The sequence below is a fragment of the Folsomia candida genome, unplaced genomic scaffold, assembly GCF_002217175.1.
Source record: "Folsomia candida strain VU population unplaced genomic scaffold, ASM221717v1 Fcan01_Sc001, whole genome shotgun sequence".
In the NCBI taxonomy this organism is placed as follows: domain Eukaryota; kingdom Metazoa; phylum Arthropoda; class Collembola; order Entomobryomorpha; family Isotomidae; genus Folsomia; species Folsomia candida.
The window spans coordinates 21,322,159-21,348,165 of NW_019091193.1; the positions used below are offsets into that span (position 1 = coordinate 21,322,159).

The 26,007-nt window shown below is 36.3% G+C and overlaps 3 protein-coding genes across 9 annotated transcripts; 2 read left to right on the plus strand and 1 right to left on the minus strand.

The window, feature by feature from the left end:
* Nucleotides 1-171: 171 nt before the first annotated feature.
* LOC110846533 (diphosphoinositol polyphosphate phosphohydrolase 1) lies at nt 172-3,988 on the plus strand. Of its 5 annotated transcripts, XM_022093319.2 has the most exons (8): nt 172-438; nt 507-982; nt 1,074-1,823; nt 2,273-2,836; nt 2,910-3,065; nt 3,162-3,246; nt 3,345-3,445; nt 3,527-3,988. In XM_022093319.2, exons 4-8 carry the CDS (start codon nt 2,738-2,740, stop codon nt 3,557-3,559), a joined length of 474 nt encoding a protein of 157 aa, XP_021949011.1. In that variant the 5' UTR covers nt 172-438; nt 507-982; nt 1,074-1,823; nt 2,273-2,737; the 3' UTR covers nt 3,560-3,988. The 5 variants fall into 5 exon arrangements, with proteins under 5 accessions (XP_021949011.1, XP_021964340.1, XP_035702484.1 ...); XM_035846592.1 differs by lacking the exons at nt 172-438; nt 507-982; nt 1,074-1,823 and adding an exon at nt 1,843-2,272 and having other exon boundaries at nt 2,352-2,836; XM_022093328.2 differs by lacking the exons at nt 172-438; nt 507-982; nt 1,074-1,823 and adding an exon at nt 1,843-2,195.
* A 12-nt stretch (nt 3,989-4,000) lies between these two features.
* On the minus strand, nt 4,001-12,141 carry LOC110846523 (inositol hexakisphosphate kinase 1). Its single transcript, XM_035846589.1, has 10 exons — nt 12,064-12,141; nt 11,818-11,923; nt 11,639-11,734; nt 11,460-11,522; nt 9,433-9,536; nt 8,254-8,468; nt 8,133-8,163; nt 7,512-7,656; nt 6,413-6,606; nt 4,001-6,345 (listed from the first exon to the last, which is right to left on the minus strand). Exons 2-10 carry the CDS (start codon nt 11,860-11,862, stop codon nt 5,700-5,702), a joined length of 1,539 nt encoding a protein of 512 aa, XP_035702482.1. The 5' UTR covers nt 11,863-11,923; nt 12,064-12,141; the 3' UTR covers nt 4,001-5,699.
* Nucleotides 12,142-20,819: 8,678 nt separating this feature from the next.
* Nucleotides 20,820-25,825, plus strand: LOC110863066 (diphosphoinositol polyphosphate phosphohydrolase 1). Of its 3 annotated transcripts, none has more exons than XM_022112294.2 (5): nt 20,820-21,044; nt 22,735-23,958; nt 24,544-24,699; nt 24,871-25,072; nt 25,183-25,825. In XM_022112294.2, the coding sequence occupies exons 2-4, from the start codon at nt 23,848-23,850 to the stop codon at nt 25,063-25,065; spliced, it is 462 nt and encodes a 153-aa protein (XP_021967986.1). In that variant the 5' UTR covers nt 20,820-21,044; nt 22,735-23,847; the 3' UTR covers nt 25,066-25,072; nt 25,183-25,825. The 3 variants fall into 3 exon arrangements, with proteins under 3 accessions (XP_021967986.1, XP_021967985.1, XP_035702486.1); XM_022112293.2 differs by having other exon boundaries at nt 20,827-21,044; nt 24,871-25,059; XM_035846593.1 differs by lacking the exon at nt 20,820-21,044 and adding an exon at nt 22,508-22,641 and having other exon boundaries at nt 24,871-25,059.
* Nucleotides 25,826-26,007: the final 182 nt, after the last annotated feature.

Sequence of the window (26,007 nt, forward strand, 5' to 3'; positions counted from 1 at the left end):
CACTTACCTTTTGACGTCATTTAGTCACTATGCTAAAGGTAGATAGATACACATCGAGATGAAGGTATAGACCGGTACCTGCTGACCGGTTTGAAAATGCATACGTGCCGTAGATGCAGTTCTCATTGTTTACGTCAAATGCATCTAATGCGAACAGGTATAAAATCATGCAAGTTTTAATTTTGATTCACACAAGCACGTTGACAGTCATTAAAGTGCGTACCTCAAGAAAGGATACATTATTTCAAATTACTTTTTAGAATTTTGAACTTATCAAAATCATCATGAAAGTAACCATCTCAATTTTCCTGATCTTCGTTTTGAGTGATCTCACCACACCCACTTTTGTCAAGCCCAGCACTTTCCTCGACTCCAGACTAGCCAAGGGTTTCTGGGTGTCAAATAAAGACATTGAATTTTCTCACTCTCTGTTCGAAGGTGGGGCTAGGGCTAAACCCGATAAAACTTATAAATTAGTTTAAATGAACATTAAATTTTGAATTTAGGTGGTTGGGTGTGGACTGCGTCCGGAAATTTACAAGTGACGCATGTGTGTCGAGCAAAATCTGGTCTCTTTAACGACGTGAGCATAGTTCCCGGAGAGTTGTTGAACGAGACGTGCTACGTTTCCGGAAATCCAACAGTGGCTTCCTTGTCAGGTGTCCGTGCTTTCAAGGAATACGAAGTTCTACTCAAGGTAGAGGACGAGGTTTTCGAATGGGTCGAATTTGATCGGGATGAGGGAACGGTTCCCCACGGTGCCATAATTGGCGGTATTGGAACATACTACGAACCTATCCTTGTTTGTCGCAAGTTCTTTAATGGGACGGCAGGAAACGTTCGAAAATCGAAAGCTGTTTTGGGGAAATTCTCTCCAAAAGAAGGCAAATGTTTTTATGAAATGGAGGTCAACCTTGGAGCTGAGTGGATCAAGTGGGACGTTAGTTTCGCTACAGAAAAATTTCAGCTTCTCATTTTGAGGGTCTGTTTTTAACAACTGCATTTGCATATGTACATATTTATAATTATCCATTTGTGGACAAGTAAGTAATCTAAGCGTCATTTCTGCATAGGCGAGAGGAAAGGAACAATGTGCTGAACCAAGGAGCATCAGACAAACCAAAGAACAAAAGCCAGTCGAACTACCTCAATTTCATTCACTTAAGTTATAATATTTTAATATCGAAGTCTAAAAGTCATACATAAATATTAAAATATAGGTACTTGTATGATTTAACTTGAATTAAAAGAATTTTTTTAAGTAAGTTCGTAGTTCTCAGAAGACGAATTTTTGGTTTCCCCTTTTCATCAATTCCAATAACCATTTTCATGTATTGCAGCAATAGTACCCACTGCAATAGCATTTGGAATATTTAATGAACACTTGCATTATTCCCAAATATGTTTCACAAGACATACTTAAGTCAGTTTGCATAAGCGTCAAGAAAATTCTCGAGCCTTTCCGGGGAATGGGTTGGCTGGCAATTTAAACCGAGAAAGAAACCACCCGAAATCTGGTAGAAAGTCAAATCAGCGATGGTTTTACTTGGAGCATTTCGCAAATTCCCGAATTTGTACGAACAGTTGCCAAATCTGTCCTTCATTTTCAGAAAGGCAACATTCACGCGACCATGTAAAGAACGTGCTTGTACATATGTGCATATGTGTATCCAGTGCATCTTGTTGTTGTTGTTATTGACTTTGTCAATCAATTTTATATGTACACAACTCACATCAGGGGAAAAATCTATCAAAGTATTTAGTACATTTTACGTATAAATATACATTACATAATCTGCTACTTTTTGGACTGGCGTCACGAGGTAATTTCCATGCATTGTATTTTTAACCTGAATATAATCTAGAGTCGCGATCCATCCATCGCATTGGTTTAGCAATATTCATTGGAAACCCTAAAATTAAATGGCAATGAACCAGAGCATAAGACAAAGCTAGGAATGATCGCATACCTTGGCACGTTTCCATCCCATGTAATTGTCCTTGAAATAGTGTGTCGCATGACCTTACCCCCTGACTCGATTTTTATGTGCATACTGACAAGTTAGACAATGTTGGATTAAGATGGGACAACCAGACCTTGAAGGAGATTAGTGGTGGCATTTAAATTGTGTAATACGGTGCGTGTAGTGTGGTGGTTATCTGCACTACTGCTATTATCTACATGTATATATGAGGTGCTAATCCGAAGCGAAGTATTTGTGTGTGCAAAACTATTTTATCCTAATTTTGTTATCTTACTTTCTCTGAACAGGTATGTACCTGGTATTGCTGTATTATTACTGCCCAATTTAAATGCGCACAGAAATCAACAAAAATTCACTCTACCGCAGAAAAATACAATACAGCAAGTATTATATCACCAAAAAAGATGAAACCTTTATCATTGTTCTGGGACTACTACAACTTCAAACATAAATGTTTGAAACCCGTCAACAGCAACTCTGAGGGAATTTACTCCCAATTCTCCAATCCTGAAATCGTCTGTGATTGTGATCAATCGGTGAAAATTCCTCCAAGAAAAATGCTATTTCATCAGGAGATCAATTCTTGCGAATTATTCAGACACCTGAATCCGGGATTCATCTGCTAGCATTTATTAATTAACAGTAGTTTTGGACATCCACGCAATCTCGGATATTTCGGGTTATAACTTTCGGCTTAGTTTCCGGTGTAAAATATTTGACTACTTGTTGTGAGACATACGGATTAATTTAAAATGGTGAAAGAAAAACCAAATTCGACACGTTTGTACGATAGCGATGGCTTCAGAAAGAGGGCTGCTTGCGTTTGTGTGAAAAATGAGCAGGAGGCTGAGGTTTGTGATTTCATTTTATTAATTATTATGGACTACACCCAACAAAAGCTGCACCTGTTCTGTGTTCATGCAGGTTCTTTTGGTCACGTCATCGCGGCACACTGATCAGTGGATCGTTCCAGGGGGAGGCTTAGAGCCCGAAGAGGAAGCTGATGCTGCGGCTGCCCGTGAGGTTATCGAGGAAGCCGGTGTTCGGGGTAACATATGCCGATGCCTTGGCTCATTTCAAGTAATGCGATAACCAATATTTGTGTAGAAACAAACCCACCTCCTCATTTTCCTATTTTCATTTGTAATAATAATTCCAACTTATTGAAACATCTAGAATGATGATCGAAAGCACCGAACCGTCGTGTATGTGCTGGTGGTCACGGAGGAACTGCCAGAGTGGGAAGACTCCAAGAATATCGGTAGATATACATATATCTACATACTTCCTGTCATATTTATAAAAACTGACAAAATTTGTTAACAAAAAGCGGTATTAACAAATAAATGCTTATAAAAGGACGAAAAAGGAAATGGTTCAAACTTGATGAGGCGTCCAAGCATCTCGCCCACCGTCCGTTGCAGCTAAATTACCTCCAGTTACTTCGTCCTCACAACAAAGTTAGTGGAGTAGTAAATTCTAGCGACTTGCATCTCATCAATAACTAAACAAGTTAATATGTATTGTTGCTATTATTCTAGAGAAATCTGGAGACGGAAAAAAGACCGACATAATAAAGCCTATAAATTTCGTCATCAAACTCTCTCTCTCTTTTGCTGCCATGACCGTGCTGCCTACAATTTTATAACATTTCAGCCTTTTAATGTTTTGCATTTATATATATCGGGCCTAGACTTTTGACTCTATGACTTGCCAATCTTTCGACTCCCTCCGCTTATTATATATCAGTGCGTACCAGAATGTATTTAATGCTGGCATCTCTGAAAAGAATTAGTCGCAATTTGCCATGTAACGACGCTGGTATAATTGCCACCTCACCTAGTGAAATAGAAGTATGTTTTATAACGACTCATAAAATGGATAACTGAAAAAATGTTAAAGTCATACTTATGTATAATGTGTAACAATTTGTAGACATATTTATAAAAAGAAGCCGAGTTGAAATGCCAAGTAATTTATGAAATAAAAAATTTGAATGCGAATACACCGTATCAGAATTTTAATATTTTTGCATTTTTATTTGTTTTCCTATTTCACCTGTTCAACTTGCAATATATTATGTACAATTATGAATAATACACGCTAATATTGCTTATTCTATTAATCTATAATATACTATTTTTATCGATTGAACTTTTATTTATTTATTTCCAGTAACTTATATATTTTTATATGTACTTACTTTTATGGTTACCTTATATCTGTGCTCCATCGTAATCACAAATTAATTTAGTTTCTTACTACCAAAATTGACTGGCATTTATGTTTGTGACGCAACATTCATACTGACGATGAGTTACCAAATCAGTTTTGATTTGGTTTCGATTCCGTGCGTGTTGTTCATTCTCACAAAAATAGTACATATTTTAAGCGTACATATATTATGCCAATCATCAAAAGTTGCACATATATAGATATCAATCGACATATACACATATGCACGCTCATGCTGATTTGTACAATATCATCGAAATTGCAGAACGAGACTCAATACAGAAACATACTATTTTTGGAATTTAATAACATTGGAAAACATTTAGCATATAAATATTATGGAAACTTTAAGCAAAATGAATTAAAATGTTAACGGCATACAAGTAAATACATGCATAAGTCATACATATTTTGTAGTAATGACTGATGCTGGAATGAAATATTTTGAAACCGGGACGATTTTTAAACTCAGAGTTAATTGTTCTGATTATGTTCTGCATATCATGTGTTGATACGGATCCATATTTGGTATAACTATGTAGAGAAATAGTTCATAGTTAATCTGCTATGTTAGTTAAGTTATGTACATATATTTGTTTTGTAGGTAACTCGATGAGGAGCAGGTATATAATTACGTAATTTGTTCCGAGTTCTCGAAAAGTAGTTGTTATTATGTAAGAAGAGAAAATTACAAGTTTTGAAGTCATAACAAAATTAAAATGAAATCCATATTTCATCTCTTGACTGGACTACGTAACTGTTAAATTCGTATAATTCATACTCTAGCGACAGATCACATGAGTTTCTGGTGAGTTGGTTGGTGAGCCGCATTTTTGAAGGCTTTCCTCACTCCTCACCGGCAATATGACTACCATTTTCTAATTATGAATTGTAATTACTGGTTTAACGTTTTACTTTTATTCACAAGTACGCGTACCTTTAATAGATTTCAGGTTTCTGTTTTCAAAAAATAAAGCCAAACACATTTCAATAAACTTTCGGTGCGAAAAAGATAAAATAATTCTGGTACGTTGATCCGATCTTGGGTATCATCATAAATAATAATTTATCACGTAACATTTACAAATATTATTATTGCCAAAAATATTCAAAGTAATTCATGAATCAAACCTTCACTGGAGTAACAATGCAAAATTCCTGCCTATTAATGTAGCTATTCTCCGTTCCAATATTCTAAGACAACACCAACTTAGTGAGAAGAGTACGAGTACAAAAGCCTAAAAAAGTACATTACGGCGAAGTAATAATATATAGCTAATTATTATACATAATAATCTAAAACACCTGAAATTAATACAGAATGAAAATTTTATAAAAAAATGTGCTATACGTAAGACATCTAGAATCGACGTATTTAATTTGTGATCTAGTGGCAATAAGTTTAGGTAGTCTAATAAATAGTTTTAAATGATGATACTATAATTTCGAAGGACAGTTTTTTGTAAGTGAGACAAAAATTTAGCATGTTTCGTCCAAAATTTCCTGAAATACTTTGATCAGATTACTCAACCCAAACATGTACCCCGTGTCTGCGCCTTGATGCTCTTTGCCACAGTCCAGTCCACTATGGGTTGCATGAGCGAAATCAATCATTCTAACGTCAACGGACTCCAGAGACAATGACGTTGTCGAATTAGCAGCAGAACTTCCTCTCGTCGCCACGTTACTGATGCTGGTAGAATTGCTTTGACTCTGACTTATTCCCAACCCGATCCCATCACATGCTGGTTCGGTTACAGTTTCTAGAGAGAAGCTGGAGCACGAGGAGTCACCAATCTTTGGATTCTTTGGTGTACTTTCCTCCTTGTCGAGAGAACTTGTCCTCTTCAAAGAGAGAGATATTTCATCTGCGGATTTGGACGATGGAATCATTCCGAGAAAAGAGGAAGGTGCTTTGATCTCGGAGAAATTGTGGATAACTCGAATTTCTCCAGGGCCAGGGTTCGTGGTGATGGTGCTGTTGTTGGGATTTGAGACTGAATCGCTATCAAAAGAAGAGGTGTCCGTCATCTCACTATCCACGGAAGCCATGGATGAGTCGTCGTCCCCATTGTAATCAGGGTCCAGCCCTTCGTAGGCTAACAGCAGAGAGCTTGTATAGAACCTGGAATACAGAAATTATAAGTAAATTCATGAATAAGGAACGAATTGAATGGGGTAAAATGCATTACCTAAAAGTTTCAAGTGTGCCTAGGACTGCTTTCAAGTCCTTGAGTTTTTCAATAAGTGGAAGTACTGCATCAGTCCGCAAACGCTTCCCATTATGAAGAAATTGTAACATGGCTTCCTTGAAACCATCCACGCTTAATTTTCTTCCATAGTACTTGTTCCGGCATAGAAATTTTCCCGTCGATTGTTGATAAACCTGTCAAGTCACAAGTCAAGATGTGTTAGATCAATGTGTTCTTTTAATGTGCAATTAAATCGTCGTACAAATGACATGTACAATTTTTGGCACGAAGAAACAAAAAATATAATTAGAATAAGTGATTCGAAACTCATGCGATACGGTATAGGTTTATTTTTTCAAATTCAATACCAAGGCCACGTTTCCAATATTATTTCTTCCAAATGTTGCAACACATAAAATTTCATACTGATGCCAATGCACATTAGGAACATATCATTATTTGTTTACACAGTATGTCGTATGTCGTGTCTCGTAGTATGAAATGACCTCAATACTTTAATATAAACAGCTAATCAATAAAATAAACCAATTACTTATTAAAAATTAGCTGTGTTCACGAGGAAGTTAAGTTGGCCATAAAGCACATCATACGAGCCTGAGTGAGTGAGGTATCCTTGCTTTGTCATCAAGAATAATATTCAACAACTGCATTCGGAATTCACATTAAATTCCTTTTCTTAATTTAATAAGACCTCCGTCTGCTGAGACAAGGCACAGCTAAAAGAATTATATACAACCAAAACGACCTACACATTTGTAAAGTTACGGACAATTTGCAATGCGTCGTTGTGGGTTGCGTTGGGTGCCCCTGTCACTCAAAACCATGGTCTTGGCCAAAAACGCCTGGTTTATTATTATCATAATTTCCTTTCCCGTGGTGCATAAAAAAAGCCATAAACCTAAGTATAAGGCAATCTATTTTTGAACTAGCGTAGTTCCTATTTAGTATGCAGATTAAATGCTAAATAAGAACACATGAGGGAAGTAGGAAGAAGTGGCAGAAGAACATTCCCTTCCAGCAGAAGCAAAATGCAACTACAAGTTTTTGAACAACTGCGAAGTAGAAAAGGCTAACAAACCTGCATTCCACAAATTCGGACTCCTAGCTGGACCGAAGTGGAGTTGGCTGCCTTGGCACTCTGGCTTTCGATCTTTGCAGGTGTCGCGTCATCTCCATATTGTCGGGTGCCCATTTTCAAGTCCAGAATACAGGGGTATTCGAACCTGAAAAAAATATAAAAACTTAAAATTCAACGCCATTCATTTCATCAATTAAAAACAAAATTAGTAAACACATGTCTAGCCATTTTGATTTTTTTTCTGTGGTACAACACAACCCTGAAATTATTCAGTACAGAGAACCCTCCAATAGCATGCAAAACCATTGCAGCCAACCAATATTGGACACTTCTTTGCCAAATAAAGGCATATGTATGAGTATTGGTAAAGTCTTAATTCAAAAGTTTACACATTTTCCTTCGAATTTGGAACAGATCCAAGTATTGGGAGACATGCCAATATAAATTTGAGTGTGGTATTTACACATAATGTACACTCAAATTTCTGTCGATAATCATGCAAACCCGTACGTTAATTTTTAATTGTTTCAGAGTGTATTAAAATATGTATCAATTCACTTTAGTTGTTGTGTCGGACGGTATGAAATTGGTTTTTGTAAGAAAATTAATTGTTAAATTTACCTCCAAGTGATATTTTCCAGCAGCAAAAATTCTGAAAAACAAATAAACAATAATTATTACTATCATGAGGAGAGTACAGGTTATTAAAAAAATAATTCGTTATTTCTATTAGCAGGCGTACTTTGACAAACGGGTTCCTTCTGTTGTTGTGGTACGGTAGCAGATCTCTTCAATTTCGATAGCTGTCTCTGGTGACATTTTAAGACCCATGGATTCAGTGACTTGACACCTTTGCTGGTTGTGGCTTGCTGTGGGTCCTCTTCAACAAACAGGTCGTTTAGCTCGCTCTCAATTTCAATCTCAATGCTTCCTGAATTCTTCACTCGGATCCGTCGTCTATGAATTAAGTTGAAATCATAAATTATACAATCGCTTCACGAATTGCTTATCACATAAAACTACGGTTTCATTTACTACGAGGAACATTAGGGTTCGTTATTCGTATGGAATCTGCAAACGCCTCATTTAAAAGTCGTCTGATTTGATCTAGTCCTGTGTGTGAATCAGTTTCATTCTATAGTTCAATCGAAATTACTTGACAAAGCGGAAATGCGTTAAAAAAGAGCAAAACCTCTCAAATTATCGTTTAACATTGCATATCACATATTTCTTATCCTTAATTTCACATTGCACAGTTGTTTTTGCTTGTTAATAAACATGGAACCATCCGTCTGCAAAAAATCCAATATTGTTTACTGCTCAAAATTTGGATCATCTCAAAATGCATTTTTTTCCTTTACTCGAACTGACATTATGGTAAATAACGAGCATATACGCTGACTAATATTGATATTAGTGTCAAGTTCAATGTCACAAGGCGTACCAGCAGGCATGAAGGTAATTTTAAATGTATTTTGTGAGTCGCCAGCACCATTTTGTAATTAGCAACTGACAACTGATGAGCCGAAACCTTATTTCTCCATCATGACATTTATTGCGGTTTCAAAAACGCATAGACAACAGCTAACCAATGTATTCATCTTTGCTCAACGCGTCACAAACTCTTTCTATTCTGCATTTTGGCACAAATAATGTAGTTCCCAATTTTAAATCAGTATGATTCATGCTCAAGTAATTTTAGAGTGCGCACTAGCTTCACGTCAATACGTCAATGAAGTAATGTTACCCGAAATTAGATGTCAACATGCGAGAAAATGAATAGTAAAATAATAGTTCGAGACACTTTTAGTAAATACGATGATATTTTTCCTACCGTTCTAAGCATTCAACGTACACGGCTTTATTTTGTCTACTCATAAATACACACACCTACGGTAAGTATATATTTTTGCATGCTTACCGGCTATTGTTCCTCTGCTTTGACTGACTTGGCTGATATCTGAACGACTTTGGGGGGTAAGCAGCTACGGTTAAGTAGCCATCTTTGTCTTCTTCAAACCGAACCTGAAAGTACAAACATGATCAAATATTTACACGATCGACATTAATATTCTTCAGTAATGAAATGCTATCAGATCATGAAACACGATTCGTGTATGTTTCGTCTTAAAATAAAATGAATATTGTAAAATGCATCATAAAACAATTCCTCATCTTATACGCAGTGTATGGGTGCAACGTATGTATGAATGGTATTGTATACTTTACTTATGGGGACATTATTCTTAATTAATCCGTGTTTTTTCTCAGTAGATTGTCTATATATAGAACTGGTAAATGTTTCAACGTTAAAATGACGATGAACCCAGGAACCTCATGAACAAGATTGACATCTTGTTGACAATCGTCTCTACTTTAACACAGTTGTAATTTTATTAAGAAATGAAGGAATCATAACAAATCTAGTTTCATCAGAATTGTTTTACAAATATTAAGTAAAAAGTGACCAAATCGTAAATAAATTGCACACTTACGAAGGGAAGTAAAAAGTTATTTCGAAATAGTCAAGAAATGAAAATTGGTCTAATAACCATACCCCGGACAAATATTTTTTTATCCTACCCTACTCGTGTTGAGCTCAACATGAGTAGGGTAGGATAAAAAAATATTTGTCCGGGGTATGCTAATAACAAATCCAAGTAAAATAAGAGATAAGCTGTAATGATTGACATTTGTAAAGTGGGGGTGATGTAAATTTTCCAATCTCTGCATCAAACTCGAAACCCACTTCTTGCAATACTTACGGGTACGCAGTTGCCTTTAATTCCTACAATAATTAATCTACATATGTATGCAGATACGTAAGAGCATAACCCCAACATTTTTTTCAACGACTTATAATTTTTTGCTTTAATCCACAAGTACAACAATCCTCAATATCCGTCAATCATCCGAATTAAAAATAAATAATTTCATCACTCGAACGAAGATTATGTTGAAACACTTTGCGTGTCATGAATTGAACTCATCTCAGCAACCTGACTAATCCTAAGCAAGTGTACCCGGAAAAGTTCAATGGATGGATCGTGAGCGTGACCATTAATTCCTACGCATGTGAATAAATCCAATTGTGTCGTGAACACCCGAGGCTGCGTTTTAGCCTCCTAAATTTAGAGCATAAACTACTTTAGAGGACAGACTCAAGATGTGAACTGAATTTAAGCTCGTTTCTCTTATTGCTTTGGTTATTTGAGATGGTATAGATTTTTCCAGGTCATCTCGGATATCGGATTGGCTTTAGATGATTTTATATACATATGTCGTTAACTATAGCAAAATTGTTGAACCTTAACCCATCATCACGAGTCACAAGTGAATAGAAAAATTGAAATAGAAGATAAACGCGAACATAAGAATTGTAAGAAAACTTGTGGAACCCTGACTGACGGTGAACTCTGCATACTTTAAACGACCCTGTGAAAATATACACATCATGGAAATAAACGTTGTTTTCGTTAACTCTAACGCAGAATTTGTTTAGTAAATCGTAGGTGTTTTCATTTCACTACTGGCATCTTTCCAACCCCAACTAAAAAATTTCATTCGCAGATTTGCGAAAAACAATCCCGTGTTCAGTGAAGCTTAATCATTCATTACGTACAACGCCCGAATCAAAGAAAACTCTGGATTGAACAAGCCAAAACCGGATGGATACATTTTGTTGTTCTCACAAACAGGATGCCCATTCAATGCTCATGATCAAATGCCACTTGAAAACACCGAGAAAACAGAGCAATGAAATGGGGTGACAATACCCATGATAGCAACTCGTTAGTAGGAGTAGGATTGCGTCATTATCACGACATATGCCAACTGATATGTTTCAATTGCTATAAGCTGTTCTTAGCAGATATGATACTCAATAATGAAAAACTGGACATGTTAAATGTGTACAAGCAAAAAATACGACTCAATATGTACGCTTACCTGAACAACACCACGATATTCAGGAGTGAACTTTTTCATAGACACTGGCAGTGACTCGTAAAACTGAAAAAGTATAATTCGTATTAATGAAAGGAATCAAGTCTGAACAATTTTGAATTTCGAAGCTTTGCATATTTCTAAAATTAAAAAAAAATCGGAAATAGTATGAAGCAAATTACCTGAAGTTCTTGTTTTATAAGCGGTTTGCACACAGTTCGTTCGTCCAAACATAATATTGAAGAGTGACCCCCAACTTGGTGGATAAATGGCTCCAGCTAGACGAAAATTCATATTATACATATAAGTTTATAGATGATTGATCTTTTAACATGCAAAGTTTAAACGATTTTTTAATTACCTGAACTGGTTCGCATTCTTGAAATTCATTCAAGTATTCTTCCATCGGCAACTGACCCCTTTCGGTAGATTGTAACTGTCCCCAACAACGCCAATGATGTGCAGCACTTTAAATTTAAAGAAACACAAACTTGTCAGCAAATATGCCTCGTCAACTTATTCACTCAATATCGATTCTAACTGGAGTATGCTAATAAACGAACTTTCACAGAATTTATAATTTGTTTGCAGAGTAATTTGCACACACGCGACTACGATGAGGTCTGTCTGCCCGGGTGTCTGTTCTACAGTAGGACTAATCAAGGGTTGAAAACTTCTACGATTATATATTCACTCCAACCAACGAAACTGACTGACTCACTGGACTAGATAAGATCAGATCTGACCACTTTTTATTTCACTGTGAGTTAGCTTTGCATGACAGTCGCTCCCTTTACCAACTAAATGATTTTCTCATCCGACCGATCATGCATACGTAGAACATCTCAAGCAAAATGAATGATAATTTTGCTGACGAAATGAATCTTTCAATTCTTCTTCGTATGTATTATATTTGAACGCAATGTGCATGTAAGTACCTCTCGCAAAGCTGTTCTTTTGCCGTGATCGTTTCAGCAGAAATTTCACTCCGCTGTGCAAAACTAAAACACACAACGCAATTAAATCTAATCTACATTTATAAGATCATTTCTACTTTGCAGGCTCTGATGGTCTGATCTCATCCCAATTAAAAGTGGTGCGATCGATGTCATGGATATTTATTATTATTATTATTATGCCGACACAAAATGTTGTCCTTATTGCTGTGTGTGTGCATACACTATTTGTTCAATTATCATCGCCAGTTGACATGCAATTGAATCTAAACGAGATAAACATTTATCTGTTGGAGCAAGACCTCAGTCAGTTGGGTTCCAGCAACTTGTGAATATTGATAGTTTTCCTTCTCCGTTATGCAACACAATTGCAGCGTTGTAAATTACAACTTGTAATGACATTGAATTTACTCGGATTTTTCAGTTATTTAATAGTTTCAAATACGGGTTCGTTGAAAAAGAGTTGACGTAAAACACTAAACAATGAGTATTTTTGTGTTTTATGATTCTGAAAATCAATTGAGTAAAATTCGAATAAGTTTTGGATTAGTGGACACTGTGGGTTCTGTGAGCGTGTCAAGTGAGCAATGAGCTTGGAGAGCAAGAAGTGAAGTGTTTTATGATGTTTGCAGCACAATATCGTCCACACCAGTCACACGTCCACACAAATAAATATACCAAAACTGATTTGCAAACTTCGATATCTCGCCATACTTTTGTGGACAGTTATTATTTTTACATGGCGCAGAACAACTTGCTTCGTATTGCAATATTACGAATTACAATTTGCTTCGATTAGGCGTATGTTAAATGCGAGAGTGCCATTGTAAGCAAGCAGATTGCTCCAGTGTCACCATGAAGCCATTCACCCACCATAAGCATAAAGTACATATATTGAATTGATACGAGTACATGCACGCTTATTTAATATTGAGTCGTGTCACTGCAATGAGAATGAGGGACACAATGCATGAAAGGAAACCACGTATCCCATCAAACTGAAAAAAAACATATTCAAGTGTGGACGCTATTTACAAACATTCTTATTGTTTAACAAACTGCTTCAAATTTAACGATCAGGACGTGTGATTGTGTATATAACATGAGGAAAGGGAAGGGATATGCGACAGTGCTAAAGAAATATTTAATTTACGGCTAAATTTCATGACACTGGAACTATTCTGGCAGACAAATAGCCTGATCTACATAACAACACGTAGAAATTATCAATTTGGGCGAATTGTGACGCAGACCAATCTGCTAAGGCAGGACCAGGGCATGCGACTTCAGTAAATGTAAGGATCACAAGAGACGACTAATAAACAATTAACCGGGTGGGCGTGGAGAAAATTACTGCAAATTGGGTTTTGATAAGGACAATAAACATGGATCATATAAGCCATTAGAATTATCACCCACCCACATGCAGAACCCCTCCCTGGTGTTTTTTCATCAAACAATGTCAAATTAAGAACGACAGTAAATCATATAAAACCAAACACAACCGGAAAAATCTAATCAGCTCTGCTACCAATTTTCGCAAAGATGATGCAATTCGCAACGTTTGTTAACAGATCATTCATGTCATATGCATAATGGAACTGGTTTATTCAAGATAGCTCAATCGATGCGAATATCACTAACTACGTAACTGCGTATACTGTCAACTTACTTTCCTAAAAAGTCACTTGTAAGAGAATGCACGTCGTACATTTGTAAATTTGAGATGCTAGTTGTCCAATTACCAATAACAATTAGATCATCCCGAACAGTACAAATAACATCAAACATCAAACTAATCCTAAGTTATATCGAATTTTATTTGTCATCTCTGTAAAAATATACTTGGAACAAGCTATACCTAAAATACCTAAAGCAAGATATATTCTTATCTACACATCATTTGTGATTGGACTTATGGGGACTTTTTACCCTATTCGCAGAAATCTGTCTAAACCTGAAAATAACCCACAAATATGAATGAGGAGGTCAGGGTCTAAATAAGTTAGGATCATCACCGTGTCATACTTGGAAATTAAATTAAACCCAATAAACTTGATTGTTTTCAAGCTTACGTCCCACAAATTTCGACACATACTCATAAACCGACCATTGAATGCAGCGTGGAACAACGCAAGTGAGCTAGAGGTATACATTTTGAATGCCATAAATTCCACAATTGCTCGAATACCAGGTAAACTATTTTAGCGGCAATTGTATTAATACATTATCTTTAAGGCAGTTATCGGTAGCTATAAAACTATTGCGTAATTTACTGCATGCAAGTATTTACCAATAACGGCATTTTAAAAATATGCCTTTCACTCTCCACACAGTCAGCATCGATCGGCCAAGACAGGTTCGAAAATGGGAAGCACTACGGCGAAATGGTAATACATGACCTTCATGAATAACTTACAAGTTTTGGCACTGGCCACCAACAACCCTCCTTAGGCCGGAGATACTTACATGCATTAATAAATCCGTAATGTCAGAGTAAGTTGGCTTAATAAATAGCTCATTTCATAATATAAACATACGCACATAGGTTTTCAAAACAAAATTTTTCTATTTATCTTTCAAAGCCTGAAATGTTAAGTTAAAACAAAAGGAATAAATTACATTTGGTATTAAATAATTTGCACAATCCGAATTAAATATATATAAATATTTGCATACGTAGGGTATCTAAGAAAAATAACGCCGCACACCTTGTAAAAATATAAAAGCAAGCGATAGAATCAAAATAAGCAGTAGAAATAGAAATCTTTATTGACACAGCCTGCACCATTCCATATTTATCTTTCGAAATTCAAGAGTTACAGTTCCCTCCCACCAAATGCACTGGGCGGACATTTCTTGCAAAATTTCAGCTGCATTCATCCCCAACTCCGAAAAAGACATCTGACTATGACTGGACGCTCTGCAGCCAAGCAGGACATAAAGGAGTAAAGTGACACTGGATCCAATATACACATTCAAACATGTCCAATCCGACGCCACTGCCAAGTTTTCTTCGGGATCTGCTTCAAAACACTGCATAACACTTTCCGCCCCACATTCACTCAAAACATTTTTGGCACCGGTCTCCACCTGCGAGTCCATATATCATTTCCTTTCAAATAGCAGCAGAACATTCTGCAAAACTAATCTGCTTCAGCAGTCTTGCTTTCCTGCCTTGGTGGTGCCGAAAAGAAGCAGCGTATGAACATGTTAATATTGTGTGAATGAAATGGCTGTAAATGGTTATGTGCTATTTACTACTGTGCACATGATTCTATCCGAACGAGATGCCATTACCCGAAAGTTGAGTCAGCCTACATACAAATCTGATCTTTCAAGCTCTTTGACTGCGCTGAGTCATAAGAATAATTGTAATTATTAAATCTCGAGTTTCCATCCTCCAGCTTCGAGTCAAGAGGTCGTCAGTCCTCGACTCTTATTGGTCTGACCTTCAAATTAATAATTTCTACATATATGTATTTAGTTATGGAAAATAAGTAAATTCCAAGTCCGATATTACAAAGCATATTTATCACTCACAATTTCCTCGGTGTCGATGACCCAAGCAAAACACCAGCCATATTTTATGTCTCTTGTTATTTTATGTCGTGCTACCTTACTTCATTTCCTATGCAGCGATAAATACAACCATCGGTAATGTGACACTACAGTATAAAGAAAGTGTTATGTACTGAGAAAATTGAGGTTACCTATTCAATTCATTTGTGTTTCATTTATCAGCAAGTATAATTTCCTGGATTTAGCAACACTACAGGTGCACCGAAAGCTTCAACTACGCAATAATTTTATATTGTAGAGCGACTGGTCATGGAATCGTGTGTTCTTCAATGTACATTATTTCTGGCTGAAACCAATCCTATGTGCATGCATACCGTAAGAAAAATTGTAGGACGTAAGTGCAAAAACTTCTAAAGCGAGTAACAAAATTTCGTCAACATCTTCCCTGCAAATATTTATGTATGAGCTTATTATTCAGAAACATTAAAACGAAATATGAACCAGCTAACTGAAATTATTAGCGAAAAGGAAACTAGACTTTCATGAAATTCCAAACGATCGATTCTAATTAATCCTTCATACTACAAACACTTGGTATCCATATACCGATATACATACGCATATGTGCATATGTACTTTGCCCAGTATCAGCAAGCTCAGACCTCCTATAGAAAACGCCTAGTTTTCCCATATCTTGGATAATTACAATACTATGATTGTTATTAATATTATGAGTCGAGGGATCTCCTTCATATTCAATCTTTGCCATTCACTAATGTATATGCATGCAAGCCACAACGCCCAACAATACCGTAAAGGAAAAGTAGGAGCTAAAAATACACTCGTCAATTTTAGAAATAACCAGTGAGGGTCAAAAATAGAACATTTCCAAATACTGGAATCCTGAAGCATCATTATCAAAATTACTTTGCAAGCTTTCCGTTACAGATTTGCTCGACAATCTACACGTGAAGGCAATGACTTTATCCTAATATAAAGGAAAATTTTCCGTCCACGCTGTCACAAATCCGTGGGACGACTTGTTAAGGAAATATCATTGATTTAATATAATATATTACTCAATGGACATGTAATGACCAGAAAATTTTATGCTTTAGTTTTGTGGGTTTCAATTAACATTTCAGAACTTGCAAAAGCTGTGATCTTGATATTGGATTCTTAGGAATAAATGCATTGTCCCAATCTAATCTTCCAATGAAATCTCACGTACTTACGTACACATTCACCACCAAATTACTACAGTTATCAATATATTGTATAAAATGAACATCCAAAGTCAAGCTGGGCTTCTTCTGTTCGTGACGCACTCTAAAAGCACTCAAATTACTCAAAACGCTATGGAGCTATATAAGCTTGTGCTCTCTGTTCAAAGCTTTTACTATTCAGACATATAATTTATATGATATAAATACACGATAACTTTGCATCATGCCATTTGTCATCTAGAATCAATATAATTAAATTAGTATATATCGATATAAATGACAATTTTACCATTAAGGGAGCCATTAGATAATCCTAATTTTTTGCAGAATGATCGATATGATATACTTCGCAAGAGGAAATCGGTTCACAGCACATGAAATGCCAAAAGTGACATAAGATTACAATCCGACAGCACTAAAAGGGTTGTACATAATTACAGAGTGAGCCATCGGTGACCAAAGGACAATAATTTCGTTCAGATCTCGGATTTACCCAAAAGGTTGAGAATATGTACACGTTCGGGGGATGGAGTTTTTTGTTGTTCAAAACAACCAATTCTTTCGGTCTGATTGATTGTTATCTAATGATAATTATCATTTGCACAGTGTTTGCTTTTGAATGGAAACACTCTAAGCTTAATTGATCCATGGATGCATATTAAATAATGACACCAAGTACATATGTACATAAATGCAAACATATTATAAAGAACTGCCCATCTCCACGTCTGCAAGCTTTACTTCCTCCTTTAAGCAGGAAAGTGAGTTTCTGCTCTTAATAAATAAATTACCATCCATTGAGATATGTAAAGAACTGGAAGGTCATATTTATTATTATCTGTATTATTATCAAACAAATAATTCGGGAGCTTCATGTAAAATCATTAAAACCTGGTTAAAACGTGGATGTCCTCTCTAATATTATGCTTTCACAACCTTTATTACAACTACGTATGCACACATAACACTCTTTAGTTTCAAGTTCAATCGATAAAATTGGATGTTCAAGTGGATTTAAACTGCAACCATCGAATAATGGTATTATATATCGAATGACATGACAATGACATCGTTGGAGTGACAAACAGCACGGTGGTTACACGACCAGCGGTTCTTATTGATTACTATTGACAAAATGTAGAGGTTCAAACAAAAAAATATTTGCATTGCACGAAAGATAATGAACACCAAAAAATTAAAGCTTTGCAACACATGAGCGTTCTTTAAAATTTTATAAATTATGCTGCCAACAACACTTTTTTTGGCCAATTGAGAGATTGCCTCAAAGAAGTGGTTTTTACTCTGGACTTCGATATATTTCTTTTTGTTTGCCAGAGTTGAAACTATTTTGCATTTATTCTTGTATCTCCTATGCTCACTTACATGCACGTATCTAAATGTCGCAATATTTTGCTGCATGTCGTAAAAGAATTTAATTAAAAAACATGCATTTTTATCGAAATTGGGCCAAACTTCAATACTACGAGAATTTTGGCCTCGGAGTAAAATTCATGCGGGGTCAGTATACAAGCATGAGCACAAAAAGAGCTAAGCCATTACCCTGATCATTAAACCAATTCAAACTGTCAAGTGTCAACGCTGCTGGGCTTGTTGGCGTGGAGAAGTATTTAGTGGGGGAAGGATGTTTCAAGGTTGTATGACTCAATTTATTCGATTTTATGTATGCATGCAAATTTAATTCGTTCGTTTTCCTGTTAGAACCAGACTACTTATTCAATCATATACCAGGGACTTGTTCATTTATCTTCGAACAAAACTGTAAATACAGTCTTATGTATGTACGTAAAGGAAGAGAGTAAAAGTTAAAAGTGAAATAAAAATCAGGTTAATGCTAAAAATGTGGTGTCTGTACAAATACCAATGGCCCATAAAACTTGCTGAAAGTGATCCTAGCACTTTATTTTAACCACAGTGCTACCAGGTACACACAAATATGTATGCATACCATGGTGTCTCCCAAGCGAACATGAAGCTCGTCAGTCAAATGATGCACAATATCTCACAAAAAAGACCAGGAAGTTTCTTGTTAAGAATGTGTACTAGTTAAAAAATGTTGTATTTAAGAGTATCAGCAGTTTAAACGATATGCAATCGAACTACTTACATATTTCAGGGTCTGGAACATATGCAATTGTATACCGCATGAATTTAATTAATTTTAGTGCTATTCATTTATTTTTCTTTATGCTAACATATAAATACCAACCCGCATTACGCATTATAGCCTCTTATGGTAAATAATATGCAGCTTCCAAATACTTATGTGTACGAAAATCTTATCACTTACCATTCCAGTTACAGAAGAAGGCTGTCAATTTCGGTTGTTTCAGTTTTCACAGCAACTAAAACCAACCCACTTCTTGCTTTGTGTCGATATCGGACCAGCCGAACGACAGTTAAAAATAAGATGAAATCACGGTGAAGATGAGACGACAATTGGACTTTTTCAGATTTCTTGGCAAAATGTGACCTTTTTTTACTACGGCTTCAAGCAAGTGGTTCTCTGGTAAAAAAAAGTAGCACCGCTTCGTAGTGAATACTGATTGAATATGAGAAGTGGATGATAATAGTCTCCTTGTTGCTGCCTTTTGTGGATGATTAGATTATTGTGTGGGATTATGTGGTTGGATTTGTACGTCCTCTTCGCCTTCTGAGACTTTCACCTTGAGGATGTGAGTTACCAAGTGAAATAAATGAATGAATGCGGATGGCAATACTTGTGGGCCAATTGCGAATATTTGATGAGAGAGAATCGGACGACGACGACGACGACGAAGATGATGAAAGTATACGAAGCAAAAGCTGAGTCTGCGCTTCAACTCTGCGAAAATCAGCCGTCGAGCTCCGAATTCCCACTTTTGTCCGAATTGCACAACTAATTTGTGCAGCAAGTGGGCCACAAAACCCGCAAGGAGGAAAAATGCAAGAAAGACCAACCACCCAGCTCCACCTCGACTTTCAATACCCAACGCTCTCTCTGTCGTTGCATCACACGAACTTTTGTCATTTGGCCTGATCGGTTAGCAACTTTAGCAGCCCGATGTAACTGCTGATGGTGGGGGAACGTGGAGGGGAATTGATCTTGGGGACAAGACATACACCATGTCAATTTTTAAAAGGACGGATCTAAACAAAACGGCAAAGAGTAATTCATTAAAGAGATCCAGCAGAATACGAGTTGTGCCATGGATGACGCCGATTCGGGAGAAACGATTGGCTAGGATAGGAGTATGTCAGAGTTTACTTTATACCCAACTACAAGACAATTATTGGAACCTTTTTATCCAAAACTTACAACATGGCCCATGAAGCCACCAAATTCTCATTTTCCCCTTGACTGATAAGCCTACTTTGATAAGGAGTTGCCTAATTTGAGGTCCACCAGATGATTTTCCACCAATTTGGCAACATCCCACTGCTCCCTCCCTCCCCCTTACGTCTCCTCCACCTTTCTCCCTCCTTCGGTCATGAATGATGGTGCAAATGTAGTAGTTGTGCAAAATATTTGCAAATTCGTTCCCCTCGCCCAGTCTTCCTACAATCTCTCATAGTATCATCCAACGTATTAGGAATTTGCAATACTAAATACGTTCTGCTACATATATAAAGTGCGAAGGATAGTTCATCTTGCCGCTTCCTTGCAACATCTCATGCAAAATTCGCATGCTTCTAGTTGTTGACAGAGTGGATTATTGATCCTTGGAGTTGGATTGAACCAGATTTCCACAATTTCTGTGAACGGCTTTAAATTTAGATTTGAACTGCTGGCAGTTGAGGAAGTCTTCTTCGTCAGTCTGTGTCTAGCACGAAATCTACAGCATCAAAAAACGGGAACTTGCTCAAGTTTGCGTCTGAGAAAAGAGGTAACAACAATTACATATTGTTAATAAAACTACCATAATCATAGGAACAATCCTCCCCTGACCCCTTCTTATACCCCTTCTGACAGATAATAAGTCACATACTTTTATTTCATTTCCAAAATCAACACACCACAAGACTTGAAAAATCTAACAAATTCTTAATTAACCGTCTTCACTGATTTTTATTCATTCAGAATAAGCGTAAGTCAGACACAGTCCGGCTGGAATTGCTAATAAATTGTCCTTGACCTGCTTAGTTTGTAAATATGTCCATATTTACTATATTTTGACGAGAGAGGTTCCTTGTAGCGACTGGCTTTTGTTTCTGAGTTAAACTAATCCGTAGATACATATGTGTGTACTTACTGTTAATTAGTTGTTAAATCCACAACAAATTAATTAGTACTCGGTCATTCACTTGTAGATATATCGGTTTTTGAATGACATCATATTTCGGCACTAATGGTAATTTCCGGTCCGTAATGTTGGCTGAGTGAGGGCGTGCAGTACAACCAATGTCCCAATGTCAGTGACTTTATTAAACACTAAGCAAAGTTTGATGCCCATCATTGCCATTCCCCGTGAATTGTGGCGTGGTGAGTCTCAATCTTCCTAATCCGTGCATTCTGAATAGCAGTGATGAACTCATGAACAACAATAGACAGACATGCAAATCTGCATACATTGTATTTTCATATATAACTGAAGGATTTGTTTCTTATCTGAGCTTATTCGTATAATGTTGAATCAGTTTTATCAATTTTTCCATATTTTCCGGCTTATTGCCCTTATGTGTTGTGAGCACACGTGGAAATCACATGTATCGTACGCTGAAGACGACATGCATCATCTCATGAATCTCTAATAGTGCGAATGATGTTATATATTTTATATTATCATCATAAATCAGCTTAATGATTAGCAATTGATGATAATAATTGTTGTCGCATTATACTTTAAGTGGCGGACGGAAGGACTTTGAACGTCTCAAATTGAGTCGACATTTGTAATTATCTAAACCATGTAAACTCGCTTGAGATCCCACAGGGTAGTACATATGACATACTCGTACTTATGTCCATACATATGTAGAGATGTGCGTACGTTTCATTCATGCTATTGATAATTGTAACAAGTCAAAGATCATGAGATGGGAGGCGGTTCGTATGTTTAGTAGAATGTGCAGACAGGCAGTAATTCAAATTCGGGATACTCACATTAGTTGAATAAATGAAATACCTATTGGATGAGGTAAATAGATTCAGATCAGATTTCATTGGGTTTGAGCTGATTTTGCAATTCTAGACTAATAATTTGAGCTTTTAATCCCTCCCGTCACTCAACGTCAGTTTTGAAATTCACTCACTCTGCATTCTAATACATTGATTAATTTATTAGGCTTAGAAAATAATTCCATATAAAACATGCACCCATCCCACTCCACATTTTACTTCTTGTCGAGATTTGGTGGGCAAAAGGGAGGCACAGATATTATCCTCATGCATATATTCTGCATTGTCCAAGTTTTGTTTCACGCTCTGCATATACAAATATGACGTAGAAATTATTTACAGATACCAGTTTATTGATTAAATAAGTAATCAAGCCAATATATCAAACAACGCTACAATATTATTGTTTTAAGCAACTTGTACTTATCCAACCTTTGACAATTTACATTAATTTACAGTTCTTGGAAGCCTGGAGTCATAAATAAATACCGACCAAAATAACAAAAATACTCGTACTATTTCCAGCCTATAACTCAACCACCCTCACCGCAAAAACAGCTTACAAAAAACCTAAACCCAACAAACCATTAAATCCGGCATTACTAAACAATTTGGGACTGCCAGTGAATCATCGATTTCTCATTAAGTTTGTGATTGGACAGAAATACGGCGAAGCAGTAAATTAATTAACAGCTACAACAACAACAAGCACAACGCCCTGGTTGAGCCCTCAACCATCTGCAAAACTAATAAAAACGGTTTTATTCGAATGTCCGAAAGATCTATGCAAGAAGTAACGTTTGGAGGTCCACGTAACCACGCTTCTGCAGACGTCGATTATGGGTGGGGGTCAATTGAGTAGTGGACTCAACACACTCCATCATCATCAAAAGCATCACCCAAAACTCTTAGTAATTAATACAAGTGTTGATTGCTCAAGTTTTGGTACTTCTTACTGCAGTCCAACCGAAGCCAAGAACTCACAAGACTCGTTTAACATCAAGTCGTCTTGTGGCTCCTCGTGTTGTTGTGAGGATTTTATCACTGTCGCCTGTGATAAAGCTAATACCACTAATAACACGTATCAACAACAGCAGGAGTTGTTGTTTTGTATTAATAATTACTGTTTGGACACCATCAACACTGACATTGAGGACGATACTCTGATGGAAGTTCCCAGTGGAAGTGCAAGTGTTTTCGTTAATTCCGTACCTTTTTCCTCCAACCTCACTACGATTGGGAAGAAAAAATCTCAGTTCATTATTTCCAAGTATTTTTTATCAAATACTAATTTCGCCGTTAGTCCCTTTCTCCGGGAAGAACTAGTTTCGTAGTCAAACGTATACTTTGACATTGTCAAGTTTTTTAGTCAATTATCCACAATTTTTTTCATACTTTCTCTCAAATAAGTCATCATCAGGAGATATTTTAAATTCTGATTTCGTTTGCATAAATTGTAATTAATGTTACGTATGTATTTGTTTAACAACGATTAAGAAGTTTCAAGGGATATTTCTAATAAATTTAATATCGCACACCGTACAACGAACGCAAACACCTAATCTATTAAAATGGTCCGAGATAAGATAAAAGATAGACAAAATTCCGTAAGAATATATGACGAAGAAGGATTTCTCCAGCGTGCGGCTTGCATTTGTGTTAAAAATGGGGCAGAGGACGAGGTAAGAGATACGCATTTATGGTTAAATATGCAATATAATTTCCTCGATATGAATTATGAATGGAGTGATCTTGAGGACAACATAGCGAGGAGATCGTAATTCATGGCATAACTTTATCATTCCATTCTGTTGACAAATTCTTATTTACAGCAATTTCAACTGCTTTTAATATGCACTCTTAATATTTGGCGAAATTTAACGAGGCGTATTTAATTATCAAGTGACACATACAACGATGAGCAGAAAGCTAAGAGCGTATTTATCTTACAATTAGTAAAATTCCATTTACTGGAGGAAGACGAATATCAATTAAATCTTAAAAGCTGAAGAGATCTTTCTCTTTCCCCAAGTCTAAACTGGTTCTATAGTCTGATCGGCTCCACTGGAGCAATTTGTATGATTTATAAAAAAACTATAACCACGTATAGGACTCGAACAACAAGAGAATTAAGATTCATGCGTATATTCGCATACATATGCTGCTAACTAATTGTGCATCAGAAGTAACAACAATTTTTCCTTAGAATATTATTAATGTATGATTTTTATGTAAATATGTATGATCAAATCTTTTTCCCGTTGCAGATATTGTTGGTCAGCTCATCGCGGCATACTGATCAGTGGATCGTTCCTGGTGGTGGCGTCGAGCCTGAAGAGACGCACTCCGTTGCTGCGATGCGCGAAGTGGTGGAGGAGGCTGGCGTCAAAGGTCATATCGATCGATGCCTCGGAGTATTCCAGGCAAGCGCTTACTTTATTCCACAGTCAGTCGTACTATAAATAAGCGATGCAACATGTTAAAAATTGAGCAATTTTATTAAGTGTGCAGCATATGTAACTGATAAAACACTCACGAATGAGACATGAATGAATACTATTCATAACTGTGAGGATTCTTGTGATATTTTACAGAACGAAGAGCGCCGCACGCGAACAGTTGTGTACGTTTTGATGGTCACCGAAGAAATGTCGGAATGGGAAGATTCCAAGAATATTGGTCGTAGACGGAAATGGTTCGGCCTGGAAGAAGCATTTGAACAATTGGCCCAGCACAAACCCATTCAGCTCGATTACCTTCAGCACATGCGTCTGAAACACAAGGTGTAATAATTTGGTAATTTTTGAAAATTACGTGTATTGCTGATTTATACTACTACTTTATTGATATTAATAAACGGTATATTAAGCATTATTACTGATGATTAACGATATAATTTTCCAAAGGACATAGAGACTGGCGCTCAACCTAACACCAAAGCTGAAGCTTAACAAGAAGTAGCATCATGAGCCCCATGGTCCCATCACTGCTTATCGACCAACAACCGAAATAAATAGAATTCCGCAAGATACTTCCTAGTCTCCTCGTCGTACATGCACACCAATAGCACCAACGCCAATTTAAAACGTCGCATCGTTAATACGAAATCGTCAATTTTCGAAATGTTTCGAAACATTAAACATTTTAAGCTTTATACAATAAATAACCTGCATCTCGTTAGACATGTTTGGTGTTTAGACAATTACAACGATTTTCATGAACTATTATAAAAAGGTGTTTTAACATTTATGTAAATAGAGCAAGTAGAGCTTCAGTACGTTACGATTACATAAGTATTTATGCAGTTAGAAAGATGCCAACATACTTATGTATAATATTTGTTATTATTGAATATAATTTCAAAAAGCCAACACCTATACGATTATGATATACTTAATTTTGGACTTTTTTAGACGTGAAACGGTGATTTTATGTTATAAGATCATTACTGGTGATTTCAGAAATTATAATTTCGATTTGAATTATACCAAAATTTGTATGCACAATTCTCACTAAACTATTAAATGCATTAAATAATTGCATCTCAAACATTGTTGTGCAATATTATTTCCCTTCATCACTTAATCAATGAAGCGAAGTTATTGAAGAAGTAATCCATTTGAAACCTTGAATAACCTTTGTATCCTGAATCTGGGGTGCATTATTTTTTGCATTTGCACTGCATAAAGTTCATCTGATTTTTAAGCCGTCGATCAATTCCCTCAGGTCAA

What these genes read in the sequence shown, in the direction of transcription:
- LOC110846523 (XM_035846589.1), bottom strand. Translation starts at nt 11,862, where the DNA reads ATGGAAGAATACTTGAATGAATTTCAAGAATGCGAACCAGTTCAG. An exon ending in AAGAATGCGAACCAGTTCAG is followed by an intron (nt 11,735 to 11,817) that starts GTAATTAAAAAA and finishes ATTTTCGTCTAG; the next exon opens with CTGGAGCCATTTATCCACCA. An exon ending in AATATCGTGGTGTTGTTCAG is followed by an intron (nt 9,537 to 11,459) that starts GTAAGCGTACAT and finishes TTGTACTTTCAG; the next exon opens with GTTCGGTTTGAAGAAGACAA.
- LOC110863066 (XM_022112293.2), top strand. Translation starts at nt 23,848, where the DNA reads ATGGTCCGAGATAAGATAAAAGATAGACAAAATTCCGTAAGAATATAT. An exon ending in GATGCCTCGGAGTATTCCAG is followed by an intron (nt 24,700 to 24,870) that starts GCAAGCGCTTAC and finishes GATATTTTACAG; the next exon opens with AACGAAGAGCGCCGCACGCG. An exon ending in ACATGCGTCTGAAACACAAG is followed by an intron (nt 25,060 to 25,182) that starts GTGTAATAATTT and finishes AATTTTCCAAAG; the next exon opens with GACATAGAGACTGGCGCTCA.
- LOC110846533 (XM_022108648.2), top strand. Translation starts at nt 285, where the DNA reads ATGAAAGTAACCATCTCAATTTTCCTGATCTTCGTTTTGAGTGATCTC. An exon ending in TTCTCACTCTCTGTTCGAAG is followed by an intron (nt 439 to 506) that starts GTGGGGCTAGGG and finishes TTTTGAATTTAG; the next exon opens with GTGGTTGGGTGTGGACTGCG. An exon ending in TTCAGCTTCTCATTTTGAGG is followed by an intron (nt 983 to 1,073) that starts GTCTGTTTTTAA and finishes ATTTCTGCATAG; the next exon opens with GCGAGAGGAAAGGAACAATG.